Genomic DNA, 18156 nt, shown 5'->3' with positions numbered 1-18156 from the left:
CAGGAACTCAAATCCTTCTGTTCACCTGATTTAGAATTCCTCACAATCAAATGTCGACCACATTATCTACCAAGAGAATTCTCTTCGATTATAATCACAGCCGTATATATCCCCCCCCAAGCAGACACATCTATGGCTCTGAACAAACTTTATTTGACTCTTTGCAAACTGGAATCCATATATCCGGAGGCTGCATTCATTGTAGCTGGGGATTTTAACAAGGCTAATCTGAAAACAAGACTCCCTAAATTTTATCAGCATATCGATTGCGCAACCAGGGGTGGAAAAACCTTGGATCATTGTTACTCTAACTTCCGCGACGCATATAAGGCCCTGCCCTGCCCTCCTTTCGGAAAAGCTGACCACGACTCCATTTTGTTGATCCCTGCCTACAGACAGAAACTAAAAAAAGAAGCTCCCACGCTGAGGTCTGTTCAACACTGCTCTGACCAAACTGACTCCACACTCCAAGACTGCTTCCATCACGTGGACTGGGAGATGTTTCGTATTGCGTCAGATAACAACATTGACGAATACGCTGATTCGGTGTGCGAGTTCATTAGAACGTGCGTTGAAGATGTTGTTCCCATAGCAACGATTAAAACATTCCCTAACCAGAAACCGTGGATTGATGGCAGCATTCGCGTGAAACTGAAAGCGCGAACCACTGCTTTTAATCAGGGCAAGGTGACTGGTAACATGACCGAATACAAACAGTGCAGCTATTCCCTCCGCAAGGCTATCAAACAAGCTAAGCGCCAGTACAGAGACAAAGTAGAATCTCAATTCAACGGCTCAGACACAAGAGGTATGTGGCAGGGTCTACAGTCAATCACGGACTACAAGAAGAAAACCAGCCCAGTTACGGACCAGGATGTCTTGCTCCCAGGCAGACTAAATAACTTTTTTGCCCGCTTTGAGGACAATACAGTGCCACTGACACTGCCTGCAACGAAAACATGCGGACTCTCCTTCACTGCAGCCGAGGTGAGTAAGACATTTAAACGTGTTAACCCTCGCAAGGCTGCAGGCCCAGACGGCATCCCCAGCCGCGCCCTTAGAGCATGCGCAGACCAGCTGGCCGGACATATTCAATCAATCCCTATACCAGTCTGCTGTTCCCACATGCTTCAAGAGGGCCACCATTGTTCCTGTTCCCAAGAAAGCTAAGGTAACTGAGCTAAACGTCTACCGCCCCGTAGCACTCACTTCCGTCATCATGAAGTGCTTTGAGAGACTAGTCAAGGACCATATCACCTCCACCCTACCTGACACCCTAGACCCATTCCCATTTGCTTACCGCCCAAATAGGTCCACAGACGATGCAATCTCAACCACACTGCACACTGCCCTAACCCATCTGGACAAGAGGAATACCTATGTGAGAATGCTGTTCATCGACTACAGCTCGGCATTCAACACCATAGTACCCTCCAAGCTCGTCATCAAGCTCGAGACCCTGGGTCTCGACCCCGCCCTGTGCAACTGGGTACTGGACTTCCTGACGGGCCGCCCCCAGGTGGTGAGGGTAGGCAACAACATCTCCACCCCGCTGATCCTCAACACTGGGGCCCCACAAGGGTGCGTTCTGAGCCCTCTCCTGTACTCCCTGTTCACCCACGACTGCGTGGCCACGCACGCCTCCAACTCAATCATCAAGTTTGCGGACGACACAACAGTGGTAGGCTTGATTACCAACAACGACGAGACGGCCTACAGGGAGGAGGTGAGGGCCCTCGGAGTGTGGTGTCAGGAAAATAACCTCACACTCAACGTCAACAAAACTAAGGAGATGATTGTGGACTTCAGGAAACAGCAGAGGGAACACCCCCCTATCCACATCGATGGAACAGTAGTGGAGAGGGTAGCAAGTTTTAAGTTCCTCGGCATACACATCACAGACAAACTGAATTGGTCCACTCACACAGACAGCATCGTGAAGAAGGCGCAGCAGCGCCTCTTCAACCTCAGGAGGCTGAAGAAATTCGGCTTGTCACCAAAAGCAATCACAAACTTCTACAGATGCACAATCGAGAGCATCCTGGCGGGCTGCATCACCGCCTGGTCCGCCCACAACCATAAGGCTCTCCAGAGGGTAGTGAGGTCTGCACAACGCATCACCGGGGGCAAACTACCTGCCCTCCAGGACACCTACACCACCCGATGTTACAGGAAGGCCATAAAGATCGTCAAGGACAACAACCACCCGAGCCACTGCCTGTTCACCCCGCTATCATCCAGAAGGCGAGGTCAGTACAGGTGCATCAAAGCTGGGACCGAGAGACTGAAAAACAGCTTCTATCTCAAGGCCATCAGACTGTTAAACAGCCACCACTAACATTGAGTGGCTGCTGCCAACACACTGACACTGACACTGACTCAACTCCAGCCACTTTAATAATGGGAATTGATGGGAAATGATGTAAAATATATCACTAGCCACTTTAAACAATGCTACCTAATGTAATGTTACATACCCTACATTATTCATCTCATATGCATACGTATATACTGTACTCTATATCATCTACTGCATCCTTATGTAATACATGTATCACTAGCCACTTTAACTATGCCACTTGGTCTACATACTCATCTCATATGTATATACTGTACTCGATACCATCTACTGTATCTTGCCTATGCTGCTCTGTACCATCACTCATTCATATATCTTTATGTACATATTCTTTATCCCCTTACACTGTGTATAAGACAGTAGTTTTGAAATTGTTAGTTAGATTACTTGTTGGTTATTTCTGCATTGTCGGAACTAGAAGCACAAGCATTTCGCTACACTCGCATTAACATCTGCTAACCATGTGTATGTGACAAATAAAATTTTATTTGATTTGATTTAATTTGATGTATATAACGGCTATATAGGCTATATGTATATGAGGAACCTTATATCTGCCCAACCCAGTCACATTGGAGTTTCAGATGCTCAGTGGCAGAAAGGTGAGTTTCCTGAAGGAAGATGATATCCTTCTTTAGAGCAAGAGCATTTCTTTCCCCTTTTGATTACTTTCGGTAAACACCTAATATTCTGGAAAGTTATATTTAACCGATGTTATCCTCTTAAATGTAAGTAAACCCTTAAAGAAACAATTGCATGTTGCTGCGACATCCTAAATATTACATCATTATCATGTTGTATCATGAGAGGGTTAAGGTCCTTGCTCAATGGCACATCAACAGATTTTTCACCTAGTCGGCTCGGGGATTCAAACCGGCAACCTTTCGGTTAATGGCCCAACGCTCTGAACCGCTAGGTTACCTGCTGTCCTATTGCTATACAAACCCTAGCCAAACCTACATTACCCAGAGACAATGAAGTGCTGTAGCTATCCAGGAGTGTAGGCAATCCCGTTGCCCCACACCATCCAGAGTTGATATTTAGCTTACTGGTTACTTAATAAGGGTGTAGTAGTAGTGCGTTTCTGATGCCCTACAGTATACTTCCCAAGACTTATCCCCAATAACCTTACGTAATGCTTTTAATAACATTACTTATCACTAATACGGCAATTATTGGACCCAGCACAGCCTGAGGCGTGTGTGTGTGTGTATGCGTGTGTGTATGTCCTGTTGTTTTCATCATGGGTCAGAGCGAGCCCTGAGGCGTGTGTGTGTGTGTGTATGCGTGTGTGTACGTCCTCTTGTTTTCATCATGGGTCAGAGCGAGCCCAGAGGCATTTGCTTTGATCTTAAAGTAAGTGTTTGGCCACGTTTAATGTACTTAATCTCTGTGAATTGGAAAGAGAGAGAGAGTAAGAGAGGATGTTAATGGCTACTATTGTTTTGCGATGTGAGATGGGTTTGTATGAGGAGGCTGCTCGGGCTGCCTGAGCTTTAGAATTACAGGCCCGTATACCGGTCCGGCCAGATGGACCTGTTCTACCTTACACACAAAGGAATACAGCAGTACACTGACCTTCGGACCAATGATGTAATCAACCATAGAGTGCATACTCATCTGGCATGCTGTCACGTTCTGACCTTAGTTCCTTTGTTATGTCTTTGTTTTAGTATGGTCAGGGCGTGAGTTGGGTGGGTTGTCTATGTTCCGTTTTCTATGTTGTGTTTATGTGTTTGGCCTGGTATGGTTCTCAATCAGAGGCAGGTGTCGTTAGTTGTCTCTGATTGAGAATCATACTTAGGTAGCCTTTTTCCACCTGTGTTTCGTGGGTGTTTATTTTCCCGTTTCAGTTTTTGCACCATTCGGGACTGTTTCGGTTTTCTTTTTGATTCTCATGTTCTTTTGTATTTTGTATTCATTAAATCATGAAATCATTATGGATACGTACCACGCTGCATTTTGGTCCGATCCTTGCTACTCCTCGTCAGAAGAAGAGGACGAGAATCGTTACAGAAACACCCACCACCAAAGGACCAACAGCGTGGTAACAGGCAGCAGCAGTAGCAGCAGCGATCGCAGGACTCCTGGACATGGGAGGAGATCCTGGACGGCAAAGGACCCTGGGCACAGGCAGGAGGATATCGCCTCCGCAAGGCTGAGCTGGAGGCAGCGAAAGCCGAGAGGCGGTGGTATGAGGAGGCGGCGCGGCTGGAAGCCCGAGAGGCAGCCCCAAAAAGGTATTGGGGGGAGAACACGGGGAGTATGGCTAAGTAAGGTAGGAGACCCGAGCCAACTCCCCGTGCTTACCGCGGAGAGAGAGGGACCCGGGCGTGGTCAGGCACCGTATTATGCGGTGGAGTGCACGGTGTCCCCAGTACGTGTGCTTAGCCCGGTGCGCTACGTCCCAGCTCCCCGTTTCGGCCGGGCTAGAGTAGGCATCGAGCCTGGTGCCATGAAGCCGGCTCTGCGCATCTGGTCTCCAGTGCGTCTCCTCAGGCCGGGGTACATGGCACCAGCCTTACGCATGGTGTCCCCGGTTCGCCAGCACAGCCCAGTGCGGGCTATTCCACCTCGCCGCACTGGCCTGGCTACTGGGAACATTCAACCAGGTAAGTTTGGGCAGGCTCGGTGCTCAAGAGCTCCAGTGCGCCTGCACTGTCCGGTCTATCTGGTGCCACTTCCATGCACCAGCCCTCCGGTGGCAGCCCCCCGCACCAGGCTGTCTCTCCGTCTCCTCCCTACAGGTGCTCCCGCCTGTCCAGCGCTGCCGGAATCTCCCGTAAACGAATGGAACTAAGAAACAGATAAATATTAGATGAGCAATGTTGGAGTGCCATTGACTAAAATACAGTAGAATAGAATACAGTATATACATATGAAATGAGTAAAGCAGTATGTAAACATTACTAAAGTGACTGGTGTTCCATTATTAAAGTGGCCAGTGATTCCAAGTCTATGTACATAGGGCAGCAGACTCTAAGGTTGTAACGGTTTTGACTTGAGGTTATTATTTATAGGGGTGCCAGGTAGGTTGTGCCTACCAGAGAAAACATTAGTTTCTCCTTTTAGTTTGGGTGGGGATGAGTCCCATCTGGTCCGTCAAGTCTACACCAATACAAAGGACTTATGTAAAAGTCAGGATGGAAATAAACTTTTCATAAACCCTTAAAACATTGGAAAGAACTTCAAAAACAACTATATTCTTTTGCGTGGGTTGTATTAGCAACAACAATGATTACACACATATAATAATCTCACAATGAGTTCTGGTTCCTCCAGAAATGTCCTGTACCTCGGGCCTAAAAAGAGTCCAGCCCGGTAAAGGAGTTCAGTGAACTCAAGTGACTTTTGTCACGCAATGTTTGTCCGTTCATTCCGTGTAGCGTAAACCCAGTATTAAACATACAATCAATATAACAATTATTTTACCACAGAACTTTAAAGCGTATCAACTCTTACTAAGTCCTCAACTACAACTAACTACATAAATCAAAGTATACATCGCATCAAAACAAATGAAATACCGTATACAAAAAGGTGGTAGTCAGTCGGTCAGTCAGACAATCCAATCCGCCAATAGATCTCCAGCGGAGAAAGGCCACGAAGAACGGAGAGGCGTAGTCCATGGACGCAAAGAGTGGATCCGATCCTGGGTAAACTCTCTTAGGCTACAAAACACACGTTTAACGGCAACAAAACAAACGGAATAGAGAAGCTTCGGCACTGAGGGTTGAACATCCTCATTCACGTCTCCATCACAACCCCCCTTTTGCGCAGCTGATGCTTTCCCTTTAATTCCCAATTAAATAGCCAGCATCAGCTGCGCAAAAGGGGGTTGTGATGGAGACGTGAATGAGGATGTGTTCAACCCTCAGTGCCGAAGCTTCTCTATTCCGTTTGTTTTGTTGCCGTTAAACGTGTGTTTTGTAGCCTAAGAGAATTTACCCAGGATCGGATCCACTCTTTGCGTCCATGGACTACACCTCTCCGTTCTTCGTGGCCTTTCTCCGCTGGAGATCTATTGGCGGATTGGATTGTCTGACTGACCGACTGACTACCACCTTTTTGTATACGTATTTCATTTGTTTTGATGCGATGTATACTTTGATTTATGTAGTTAGTTGTAGTTGAGGACTTAGTAAGAGTTGATACGCTTTAAAGTTCTGTGGTAAAATAATTGTTATATTGATTGTATGTTTAATACTGGGTTTACGCTACACGGAATGAACGGACAAACATTGCGTGACAAAAGTCACTTGAGTTCACTGAACTCCTTTACCGGGCTGGACTCTTTTTCAGGCCCGAGGTACAGGACATTTCTGGAGGAACCAGAACTCATTGTGAGATTATTATATGTGTGTAATCATTGTTGTTGCTAATACAACCCACGCAAAAGAATATAGTTGTTTTTGAAGTTCTTTCCAATGTTTTAAGGGTTTATGAAAAGTTTATTTCCATCCTGACTTTTACATAAGTCCTTTGTATTGGTGTAGACTTGACGGACCAGATGGGACTTCCCCACCCAAACTAAAAGGAGAAACTAATGTTTTCTCTGGTAGGCACAACCTACCTGGCACCCCTATAAATAATAACCTCAAGTCAAAACCGTTACAAGGTGCAGGATTGAGTAACCGAGTGGAAGCCAGCTAGTGATGGCTATTTAACAGTCTGATGGCCTTGAGATAGAAGCTGTTTTTCAGTCTCTCGGTCCCAGCTTTGATGCACCTGTACTGACCTCGCCTTCTGGATGATAGCGGTGTGAACAGGCAGTGGCTCGGGTGGTTGTTGTCCTTGATGATCTTTATGGCCTTCCTGTGACATCGGGTGCTGTAGGTGTCATGGAGGGCAGGTAGTTTTTCCCCCAGTGATGCGTTGGGCAGACCTCACCACCCTCTGGAGGGCCCTGTGGTTGCAGGCGGTGCAGTTGCCGTACCAGGCGGTGACGCAGCCCGACAGGATGCTCTCAATTGTGTATCTGGAAAAGTTTGAGGGTTTTAGGTGACAAGCCACATTTCTTCAGCCTCCTGAGGTTGTAGAGGTGCTGTTGCGCCTTCTTCACCACACTGTCTTTGTGGGTGGACTATTTCAGGTTGTCAGTGATGTGTATGCCAAGGAACTTAAAGCTTTCCACCTTCTCCACTGTGGTCCCGTCGATGTGGATAGGGGTGTGCTCCCTCTGCTGTTTCCTGAAGTCCACGATCATCTCCTTTGTTTGGTTGACATTGAGTGAGAGGTTGCTTTCCTGACACCATACTCCCAGGGCCCTCACCTCCTCCCTGTAGGCTGTCTCGTCATTATTGGTAATCAGGCCTACTACTGTGTCATCTGCAAACTTGATGATTGAGTTGGAGACATGCAAGGCCACGCAGTCATGGGTGAACAGGGAGTACAGGAAGGGGCTGAGCACGTACCCTTGTGGGGCCCCTGTGTTGATGATCTGATGGCCTGTGTGTGTGTGTGTGTGTGTGTGTGCACCAGAAGACCCCTCCTCTTTGCGGAGCCTCCTGCAGTGACCGCTCACTTCCCCATCTCCCTCCCTCCCCAGAGACATGATCTCTCTCCAGGGATTTTTTGTCAATATCCCTCTCTCTTACCCTCCACCCCTGTTCTGATTGGAATAGCAACATCTGTGTTATCATTTCTCCCCCCAGTTTTTGTCAGTTATGCCTAGAGTTTCATGATGTGTCACTAACCTGTCCATTAACCTGGAATCAATGTGTATTATTTCCTGTTAGAATTAAAACTAGAATCACAGCATATCTCAGTCTTTGATGTTTATTATGAAATACTGTTTGAAGTCTGAATGTGGCTCTCATGGTCTCAGCATTTCATTGTTCTCTGTGTTCTCTGAGAGGTCACAGAGTACTCACATGAATCTTGATGTCACAGAGTACTCACATTAATCTTGATGTCACAGAGTACACATGAACAGTGATGTCAAAGAGTACTCACATGAATCTTAATGTCACAAAGTACTCACATGAATCTTGATGTCACAGAGTACTCACATGAACATTGTTTGGTATGATACAGCAACTTGTGTTTTTCCAAGGCAGATTCTAATTCATATGTTATCTGTCTCTGTTGACACAATGCAAACCAATGATGGAAAGTTGCCATTCCAGACCATCTTCATAATGTAGTCTAGAATTTTCTGCAGACCTGAAATTAGAGGAATTAGAACAACTTTTATTTCCCATAGGAACATAATTTGTAGTGTCAGTTGGTTGTACATACAGGGACCAAAGTAGAAGCCCAGGCTTCTGTTTGGTTCTGGCCTGTAGATGGAAAGTAATACCATATATAGAATGATAATAATAAATGCTAATTAACTATTTTATCCAAAGTGACTTACAGTACAGTCATGTGTGCATACATTTGATGTACTGGTGGCCCCAGCTGGAATCAAACCAACGACCCTTGGCGTTGCAAGCGTCATGCTCTACCGACTGAGCCTCGCAGGACCAGTGGAAAGATAGATGTAGTAACTTTGTTCGTAACATTATGTTTTCTATGTATTGTGTTGCAGCTTTGACGTGGAGAATGGCCCATCAGCCAGCTGCAGTCCATTGGACCCTTCAGCGTCTCCCGGGTCAGGCCTGGTCCTACACACCAACTTCCCTGGACACAACCAGCGCAGAGAGTCCTTCCTCTACCGCTCAGACAGTGACTACGAACTCTCGCCCAAGTCCATGTCCCGAAACTCCTCCATCGCATCCGAACTGTAAGTTACCACACACGCACGCACATGCAGGCACATGCACGTGCACATGCACTCACTTACAAACACTCTTCTCACACATACACACACACACACACACACACACACACACACCATGAAGTGATCTGGTTGTTCTGATGAGTTTGTTTTAGTTACCATTTATCTCAGAATTTTTTCATTGCGACCAAAGAGAACAGACATAATTTTTAGCAAGCCTCTCCCTTATCGAATGAATTAGGCACTTTACTATGTTTATTATGTAGGGTACAGTAAACATCTCATTGTCCTGTTGATTTTTGTCACACTGCACATTAGCCTATTAAACATATGCATTTTTAAACAGTTTATTTGTTTTTTATTGAATTCAATAATATATTTCTACCACTGTAGATGCTGTGTTTTTATTTTTAGAATACAGTTCTCGGCTAACAGTAGTGATGGATATTGGTCACAGCAGTTCACGCATTGATGAGCCATTAAATTGGGCAATAGCCAGCCGAAACCCTCATAATATCTAATCCAGATACAATGACAAATGCAACAACCCCTACAAATATGTAAATGTATTATAATCCACATAGTAATTCACGCTACAAAAATTCCAGAATTTCTGGCTCTAATTTCTTGGTGTAAATACATTTGAACGTTGTGCTGATCGGTCTATAGAATCATTTGCATAATTTAGTGGAATTAAATTGGCCTGTGTGTCTATTTTTATTCTTCAACTGGTAATTGAAGTGCGCCTTCCATTCACCATTCAGGTGCAGGCTACAGGCTATCAGTGCGCCTCCCATTCACCATTCAGGTGCAGGCTACAGGCTATTCACCATTCAGGTGCAGGCTACAGGCTATCAGCCTCCCATTCACCATTCAGGTGCAGGCTACAGGCTATCAGTGCGCCTTCCATTCACCATTCAGGTGCAGGCTACAGGCTATCAGTGCACCACCCAACACTTTACAATGTGAGCTGGAGGCATTTTGAATACATGTTTTCACAAGTGTAGCAGGTTGTGAACTCTACAAACGTTTCCACTACGAGAATGAGAATGGTAAATGACTGGAATTAACATATTCATTCAATACATTGGAATACAAAAGAAGACTTCCACCCATGATGGGCTATTAGCAGGACAAAAGCCTCTTGCCAAGTTAATGAACATTTTTAGGGACTTGAAATGTATTTTTGGATGTTTATTGGATGTTTTTTTATTTTTATTTTTTTATTTCACCTTTATTTAACCAGGTAGGCCAGTTGAGAACAAGTTCTCATTTGCAACTGCGACCTGGCCAAGATAAAGCATAGCAGTGTGAGCAGACAACACAGAGTTACACATGGAATAAACAATTAACAAGTCAATAACACAGTAGAAAACAAAGGGGGAGTCTATATACAATGTGTGCAAAAGGCATGAGGAGGTAGGCGAATAATTACAATTTTGAGGTTTAACACTGGAGTGATAAATGATCAGATGGTCATGTACAGGTAGAGATATTGGTGTGCAAAAGAGCAAGTAAATAAATAAAAACAGTATGGGGATGAGGTAGGTGAAAATGGGTGGGCTATTTACCAATAGACTATGTACAGCAGCAGCGATCGGTTAGCTGCTCAGATAGCTGATGTTTGAAGTTGGTGAGGGAGATAAAAGTCTCCAACTTCAGCGATTTTTGCAATTCGTTCCAGTCACAGGCAGCAGAGTACTGGAACGAAAGGCGGCCAAATGAGGTGTTGGCTTTAGGGATGATCAGTGAGATACACCTGCTGGAGCGCGTGCTACGGATGGGTGTTGCCATCGTGACCAGTGAACTGAGATAAGGCGGAGCTTTACCTAGCATGGACTTGTAGATGACCTGGAGCCAGTGGGTCTGGCGACGAATATGTAACGAGGGCCAGCCGACTAGAGCATACAGGTCGCAGTGGTGGGTGGTATAAGGTGCTTTAGTGACAAAACGGATGGCACTGTGATAGACTGCATCCAGTTTGCTGAGTAGAGTGTTGGAAGCCATTTTGTAGATGACATCGCCGAAGTCGAGGATCGGAAGGATAGTCAGTTTTACTAGGGTAAGCTTGGCGGCGTGAGTGAAGGAGGCTTTGTTGCGGAATAGAAAGCCGACTCTTGATTTGATTTTCGATTGGAGATGTTTGATATGAGTCTGGAAGGAGAGTTTGCAGTCTAGCCAGACACCTAGGTACTTATAGATGTCCACATATTCAAGGTCGGAACCATCCAGGGTGGTGATGCTAGTCGGGCATGCGGGTGCAGGCAGCGATCGGTTGAAAAGCATGCATTTGGTTTTACTAGCGTTTAAGAGCAGTTGGAGGCCACGGAAGGAGTGTTGTATGGCATTGAAGCTTGTTTGGAGGTTAGATAGCACAGTGTCCAATGACGGGCCGAAAGTATATAGAATGGTGTCGTCTGCGTAGAGGTGGATCAGGGAATCGCCCGCAGCAAGAGCAACATCATTGATATATACAGAGAAAAGAGTCGGCCCGAGAATTGAACCCTGTGGCACCCCATAGAGACTGCCAGAGGACCGGACAGCATGCCCTCCGATTTGACACACTGAACTCTGTCTGCAAAGTAATTGGTGAACCAGGCAAGGCAGTCATCCGAAAAACCGAGGCTACTGAGTCTGCCAATAAGAATATGGTGATTGACAGAGTCGAAAGCCTTGGCAAGGTCAATGTTTGCCTACTAATGATACTAATGATAGCTCCATGTCATTTCAATAAAAACCTAGAACCCACCTGTCTCAGAATTGACTGAAATACGTTTATTTTACACAATCATTACGCCTACATTAAGATAAATATCCTAAAAACTAAAAACTTACTGAACATGTCATCCTCCAAGCTCCATGAAGCTCTGCTGCGCGGTATGCATATTAACAGTAGATTAGCTGGGACTCAAAGAGCAGCCTACCAAACATGATACTAAGACAATTGATTTCAAAAGAACAAAATAGCATGTTTTAAGATGCATTTCTCTGTGCTATAGTAGCTGAGGCTATAGTTGCTTCATGTCAACGAAACTCATTCACTTGTTCTGCTCTGGAGGATAGGGTATAGCAGTCAAAACATCTGGTCTGCATGGACCTCTGATAGGGTATAGCAGTCAAAACATCTGGTCTGCATGGACCTCTGATAGGGTATAGCAGTCAAAACATCTGGTCTGCATGGACCTCTGATAGGGTATAGCAGTCAAAACATCTGGTCTGCATGGACCTCTGATAGGGTATAGCAGTCAAAACATCTGGTCTGCATGGACCTCTGATAGGGTATAGCAGTCAAAACATCTGGTCTGCATGGACCTCTGATAGGGTATGGCAGTCAAAACATCTGGTCTGCATGGACCTCTGATAGGGTATAACAGTCAAAACATCTGGTCTGCATGGACCTCTGATAGGGTATAGCAGTCAAAATATCTGGTCTGCGTGGACCTCTGATAGGGTATAACAATCAAAACATCTGGTCTGCATGGACCTCTGATTTTTATTTATTTTTTATTTTTATTTCACCAGGTAGGCAAGTTGAGAACAAGTTCTCATTTACAATTGCGACCTGGCCAAGATAAAGGAAAGCAGTTCAACACATACAACGACACAGAGTTACACATGGAGTAAAACAAACATACAGTCAATAATACAGTATAAACAAGTCTATATACGATGTGAGCAAATGAGGTGAGATAAGGGAGGTAAAGGCAAAAAAAGGCCATGGTGGCAAAGTAAATACAATATAGCAAGTAAAACACTGGAATGGTAGATTTGCAATGGAAGAATGTGCAAAGTAGAAATAAAAATAATGGGGTGCAAAGGAGCAAAATAAATAAATTAAATACAGTAGGGAAAGAGGTAGTTGTTTGGGCTAAATTATAGGTGGGCTATGTACAGGTGCAGTAATCTGTGAGCTGCTCTGACAGTTGATGCTTAAAGCTAGTGAAGGAGATAAGTGTTTCCAGTTTCAGAGATTTTTGTAGTTCGTTCCAGTCATTGGCAGCAGAGAACTGGAAGGAGAGGCGGCCAAAGAAAGAATTGGTTTTGGGGGTGACTAGATAGATATACCTGCTGGAGCCTGTGCCACAGGTGGGAGATGCTATGGTGACCAGCGAGCTGAGATAAGGGGGGACTTTACCTAGCAGGGTCTTGTAGATGACATGGAGCCAGTGGGTTTGGCAACGAGTATGAAGCGAGGGCCAGCCAAAGAGAGCATACAGGTCGCAATGGTGGGTAGTATATGGGGCTTTGGTGACAAAACGGATTGCACTGTGATAGACTGCAACCAATTTGTTGAGTAGGGTATTGGAGGCTATTTTGTAAATGACATCGCTAAAGTCGAGGATTGGTAGGATGGTCAGTTTTACAAGGGTATGTTTGGCAGCATGAGTGAAGGATGCTTTGTTGCGAAATAGGAAGCCAATTCTAGATTTAACTTTGGATTGGAGATGTTTGATATGGGTCTGGAAGGAGAGTTTACAGTCTAACCAGACACCTAAGTATTTGTAGTTGTCCACGTATTCTAAGTCAGAGCCGTCTAGAGTAGGGATGTTGGACAGGCGGGCAGGTGCAGGTAGCGATCGGTTGAAGAGCATGCATTTAGTTTTACTTGTATTTAAGAGCAATTGGAGGCCACGGAAGGAGAGTTGTATGGCATTGAAGCTGGCCTGGAGGGTTGTTAACACAGTGTCCAAAGAAGGGCCAGAAGTATACAGAATGGTGTCGTCTGCGTAGAGGTGGATCAGAGACTCACCAGCAGCAAGAGCGACCTCATTGATGTATACAGAGAAGAGAGTCGGTCCAAGAATTGAACCCTGTGGCACCCCCATAGAGACTGCCAGAGGTCCGGACAGCAGACCCTCCGATTTGACACACTGAACTCTATCAGAGAAGTAGTTGGTGAACCAGGCGAGGCAATCATTTGAGAAACCAAGGCTGTCGAGTCTGCCGATGAGGATGTGGTGATTGACAGAGTCGAAAGCCTTGGCCAGATCAATGAATACGGCTGCACAGTAATGTTTCTTATCGATGGCGGTTAAGATATCGTTTAGGACCTTGAGCGTGGCTGAGGTGCACCCATGACCAGCTCTGAAACCAGATTGCATAGCAGAGAAGGTATGGTGAGATTCGAAATGGTCGGTAATCTGTTTGTTGACTTGGCTTTCGAAGACCTTAGAAAGGCATGATAGGATAGATATAGGTCTGTAGCAGTTTGGGTAAAGAGTGTCCCCCCCTTTGAAGAGGGGGATGACCGCAGCTGCTTTCCAATCTTTGGGAATCTCAGACGACACGAAAGAGAGGTTGAACAGGCTAGTAATAGGGGTGGCAACAATTTCGGCAGATAATTTTAGAAAGAAAGGGTCCAGATTGTCTAGCCCGGCTGATTTGTAGGGGTCCAGATTTTGCAGCTCTTTCAGAACATCAGCTGAACGGATTTGGGAGAAGGAGAAATGGGGAAGGCTTGGGCGAGTTGCTGTGGGGGGTGGAGTGCTGTTGACCGGAGTAGGAGTAGCCAGGTGGAAAGCATGGCCAGCCGTAGAAAAATGCTTATTGAAATTCTCAATTATGGTGGATTTATCAGTGGTGACAGTGTTTCATATCTTCAGTGCAGTGGGCAGCTGGGAGGAGGTGTTCTTATTCTTCATGGACTTTACAGTGTCCCAGAACTTTTTTGAGTTAGTGTTGCAGGAAGCAAATTTCTACTTGAAAAAGCTAACCTTGGCTTTTCTAACTGCCTGTGTATAATGGTTTCTAGCTTCCCTGAACAGCTGCATATCACGGGGGCTGTTCGATGCTAATGCAGAACGCCATAGGATGTTTTTGTGTTGGTTAAGGGCAGTCAGATCTGGGGAGAACCAAGGGCTATATCTGTTCCTGGTTCTAAATTTCTTGAATGGGGCATGTTTATTTAAGATGGTTAGGAAGGCATTTAAAAAAATATCCAGGCATCCTCTACTGACGGGATGAGATCAATATCCTTCCAGGATACCCCGGCCAGGTCGATTAGAAAGGCCTGCTCACTGAAGTGTTTCAGGGAGCATTTGACAGTGATGAGTGGAGGTCGTTTGACCGCTGACCCATTACGGATGCAGGCAATGAGGCAGTGATCGCTGAGATCTTGGTTGAAGACAGCAGAGGTGTATTTAGAGGGCAAGTTGGTTAGGATGATATCTATGAGGGTGCCCGTGTTTAAGGCTTTGGGGAGGTACCTGGTAGGTTCATTGATAATTTGTGTGAGATTGAGGGCATCAAGTTTAGATTGTAGGATGGCTGGGGTGTTAGGCATGTTCCAGTTTAGGTCGCCTAGCAGCACGAGCTCTGAAGATAGATGGGGGGCAATAAATTCACATATGGTGTCCAGAGCACAGCTGGGGGCAGAGGGTGGTCTATAGCAGGCGGCAACGGTGAGAGACTTGTTTTTAGAGAGGTGGATTTTTAAAAGTAGAAGTTCAAATTGTTTGGGTACAGACCTGGATAGTAGGACAGAACTCTGCAGGCTATCTTTGCAGTAGATTGCAACACCGCCCCCTTTGGCAGTTCTATCTTGTCTGAAAATGTTGTAGTTTGGGATTAAAATGTCAGAATTTTTGGTGGTCTTCCTAAGCCAGGATTCAGATACAGCTAGAACATCCGGGTTGGCAGAGTGTGCTAAAGCAGTGAATAGAACACACTTAGGGAGGAGGCTTCTAATGTTAGCATGCATGAAACCAAGGCTATTACGGTTACAGAAGTCGACAAAAGAGAGCGCCTGGGGAATAGGAGTGGAGCTAGGCACTGCAGGGCCTGGATTCACCTCTACATCGCCAGAGGAACAGAGGAGGAGTAGAATAAGGGTACGGCTAAAAGCAATAAGAATCGGTCATCTAGAACGTCTGGAACAGAGAGTAAAAGGAGGTTTCTGGGAGCGATAAAATAGCATCAAGTTATAATGTACAGACAAAGGTATGGTAGGATGTGAATACAGTGGAGGTAAACCTAGGTATTGAGTGATGAAGAGAGAGATATTGTCTCTAGAAACATTGAAACCAGGAGATGTCATTGCATGTGTGGGTGGTGGAACTAATAGGTTGGATAAGGTATAGTGAGCAGGACTAGAGGCTCTACAGTGAAATAAGCCAATAAACACTAACCAGAACAGCAATGGACAAGGCATATTGACATTAAGGAGAGGCATGCTTAGTCGAGTGATCAAAAGAGTCCAGTGAGTAGAGAGGTTAGTTGGGGGTCACGGTGATTTAGACAGCTAGCCAGGCCATCGATAGCAAGCTAGCATAGGATGGAGGTCTGTTATTAGCCACCTCTTGCGTTCCGTCAGTAGATTAGTGGGGTTCCGTGTGGTAGAGGGGATTAATCCAAATCACACAACAACAACAAAAAAACAATAGATATAGTTATAGAGGCCCAAGAAGAAAAATAAATAATAATACAAATAAATAAATAAATTGTCCGATTGTCTATTCAGATAGCTGTCTTATCGGCTGCTAACGGTTGGCGGGCCGCAGATGGGCGTTCAGGTAACGTCGCGACGGAGGAGCCAGTCGGATAACTCCTTCGGGTAGATAAGGTCGGCAGTCCAGTTGTGAAGGCCCGGTGGGGCTCCGCGTAGGCAGTAAAACGGGTCCGGATAGGTGATTGTAGCCCAGGAGTGATTGATGGAACTCTTCAGCTGGCTATCTCCGGAATAATTGATGTTTGCTCCGGAATCGACAAAAGCCGATAGTCACACGGATAGCAGCTAGGGTATAGCAGCCAAAACATCTGGTCTGCATGGACCTCTGATAGGGTATAACAATCAAAACTTCTGGTCTGCATAGACCTCTGATAGGGTATAGCAATCAAAATGTCTGGTCTGCGTGGACCTCTGATAGGGTATAGCAATCGATACATCTGGTCTGCGTGCATTTCTGATAGGGTTTAGCAATCAAAACATCTGGTCTGCGTGGACCTCTGATAGGGTTTAGCAATCAAAACATCTGGTCTGCATGGACCTCTGATAGGGTATAACAATCAAAACTTCTGGTCTGCATGGACCTCTGATAGGGTTTAACAATCAAAATTTCTGGTCTGCGTGGACCTCTGATAGGGTTTAGCAATCAAAACATCTGGTCTGCGTGGACCTCTGATAGGGTTTAACAATCAAAACATCTGGTCTGCATGGACCTCTGATAGGGTATGACAATCAAAACATCTGGTCTGCGTGGACTTCTGATAGGGTATAACAATCAAAACATCTGGTCTGCATGGACCTCTGATAGGGTAATAAAAATCAAAACATCTGGTCAAAACATGGACTTCTGATAGGGTATAGCAATCAAAACATCTGGTCTGCGTGGACCTCTGATAGGGTATAGCAATCAAAACTTCTGGTCTGCGTGGACCTCTGATAGGGTTTAACAATCAAAACATCTGGTCTGCATGGACCTCTGATAGGGTATAGCAATCAAAACATCTGGTCTGCGTGGAGCTCTGATAGGGTTTAACAATCAAAACTTCTGGTCTGCATGGACCTCTGATAGGGTATAGCAATCAAAACATCTGGTCTGCGTGGAGCTCTGATAGGGTTTAACAATCAAAACTTCTGGTCTGCATGGACCTCTGATAGGGTATAACAATCAAAACATCTGGTCTGCGTGGACCTCTGATAGGGTATAGCAGTCAAAACATCTGGTCTGCATGGACCTCTGATAGGGTATAACAGTCAAAACATCTGGTCTGCATGGACCTCTGATAGGGTATAACAGTCAAAACATCTGGTCTGCATGGACCTCTGATAGGGTATAACAATCAAAACATCTGGTCTCTGGTCTGTGGACCTCTGATAGGGTTTAACAATCAAAACATCTGGTCTGCATGGACCTCTGATAGGGTATAACAATCAAAACATCTGGTCTGCCTGGAGCTCTGATAGGGTTTAACAATCAAAACTTCTGGTCTGCATGGACCTCTGATAGGGTATAACAATCAAAACATCTGGTCTGCATGGACCTCTGATAGGGTATAACAATCAAAACATCTGGTCTGCGTGGACCTCTGATAGGGTATAACAATCAAAACTTCTGGTCTGCATGGACCTCTGATA

The 18156-nt window shown here is 45.4% G+C and overlaps 1 protein-coding gene across 3 annotated transcripts in view; it reads left to right on the top strand.

Moving 5' to 3' along the window:
- The window catches only part of pde4ba (phosphodiesterase 4B, cAMP-specific a), a 333978-nt gene that overhangs the window by 235338 nt on the left and 80484 nt on the right, over window positions 1-18156 (top strand). For all 3 annotated transcript variants that reach the window (XM_042322358.1, XM_024403084.2, XM_042322359.1), the window contains one exon: window positions 8892-9086. In XM_042322358.1, the coding sequence (XP_042178292.1) occupies window positions 8892-9086 (195 nt within the window). The remainder of the gene's footprint in view (window positions 1-8891; window positions 9087-18156) is intronic.

The sequence above is a fragment of the Oncorhynchus tshawytscha genome, linkage group LG05, assembly GCF_018296145.1.
Source record: "Oncorhynchus tshawytscha isolate Ot180627B linkage group LG05, Otsh_v2.0, whole genome shotgun sequence".
Classification (NCBI taxonomy): Eukaryota; Metazoa; Chordata; class Actinopteri; order Salmoniformes; family Salmonidae; genus Oncorhynchus; species Oncorhynchus tshawytscha.
This window is presented reverse-complemented; position numbering and strand designations above follow the sequence as displayed.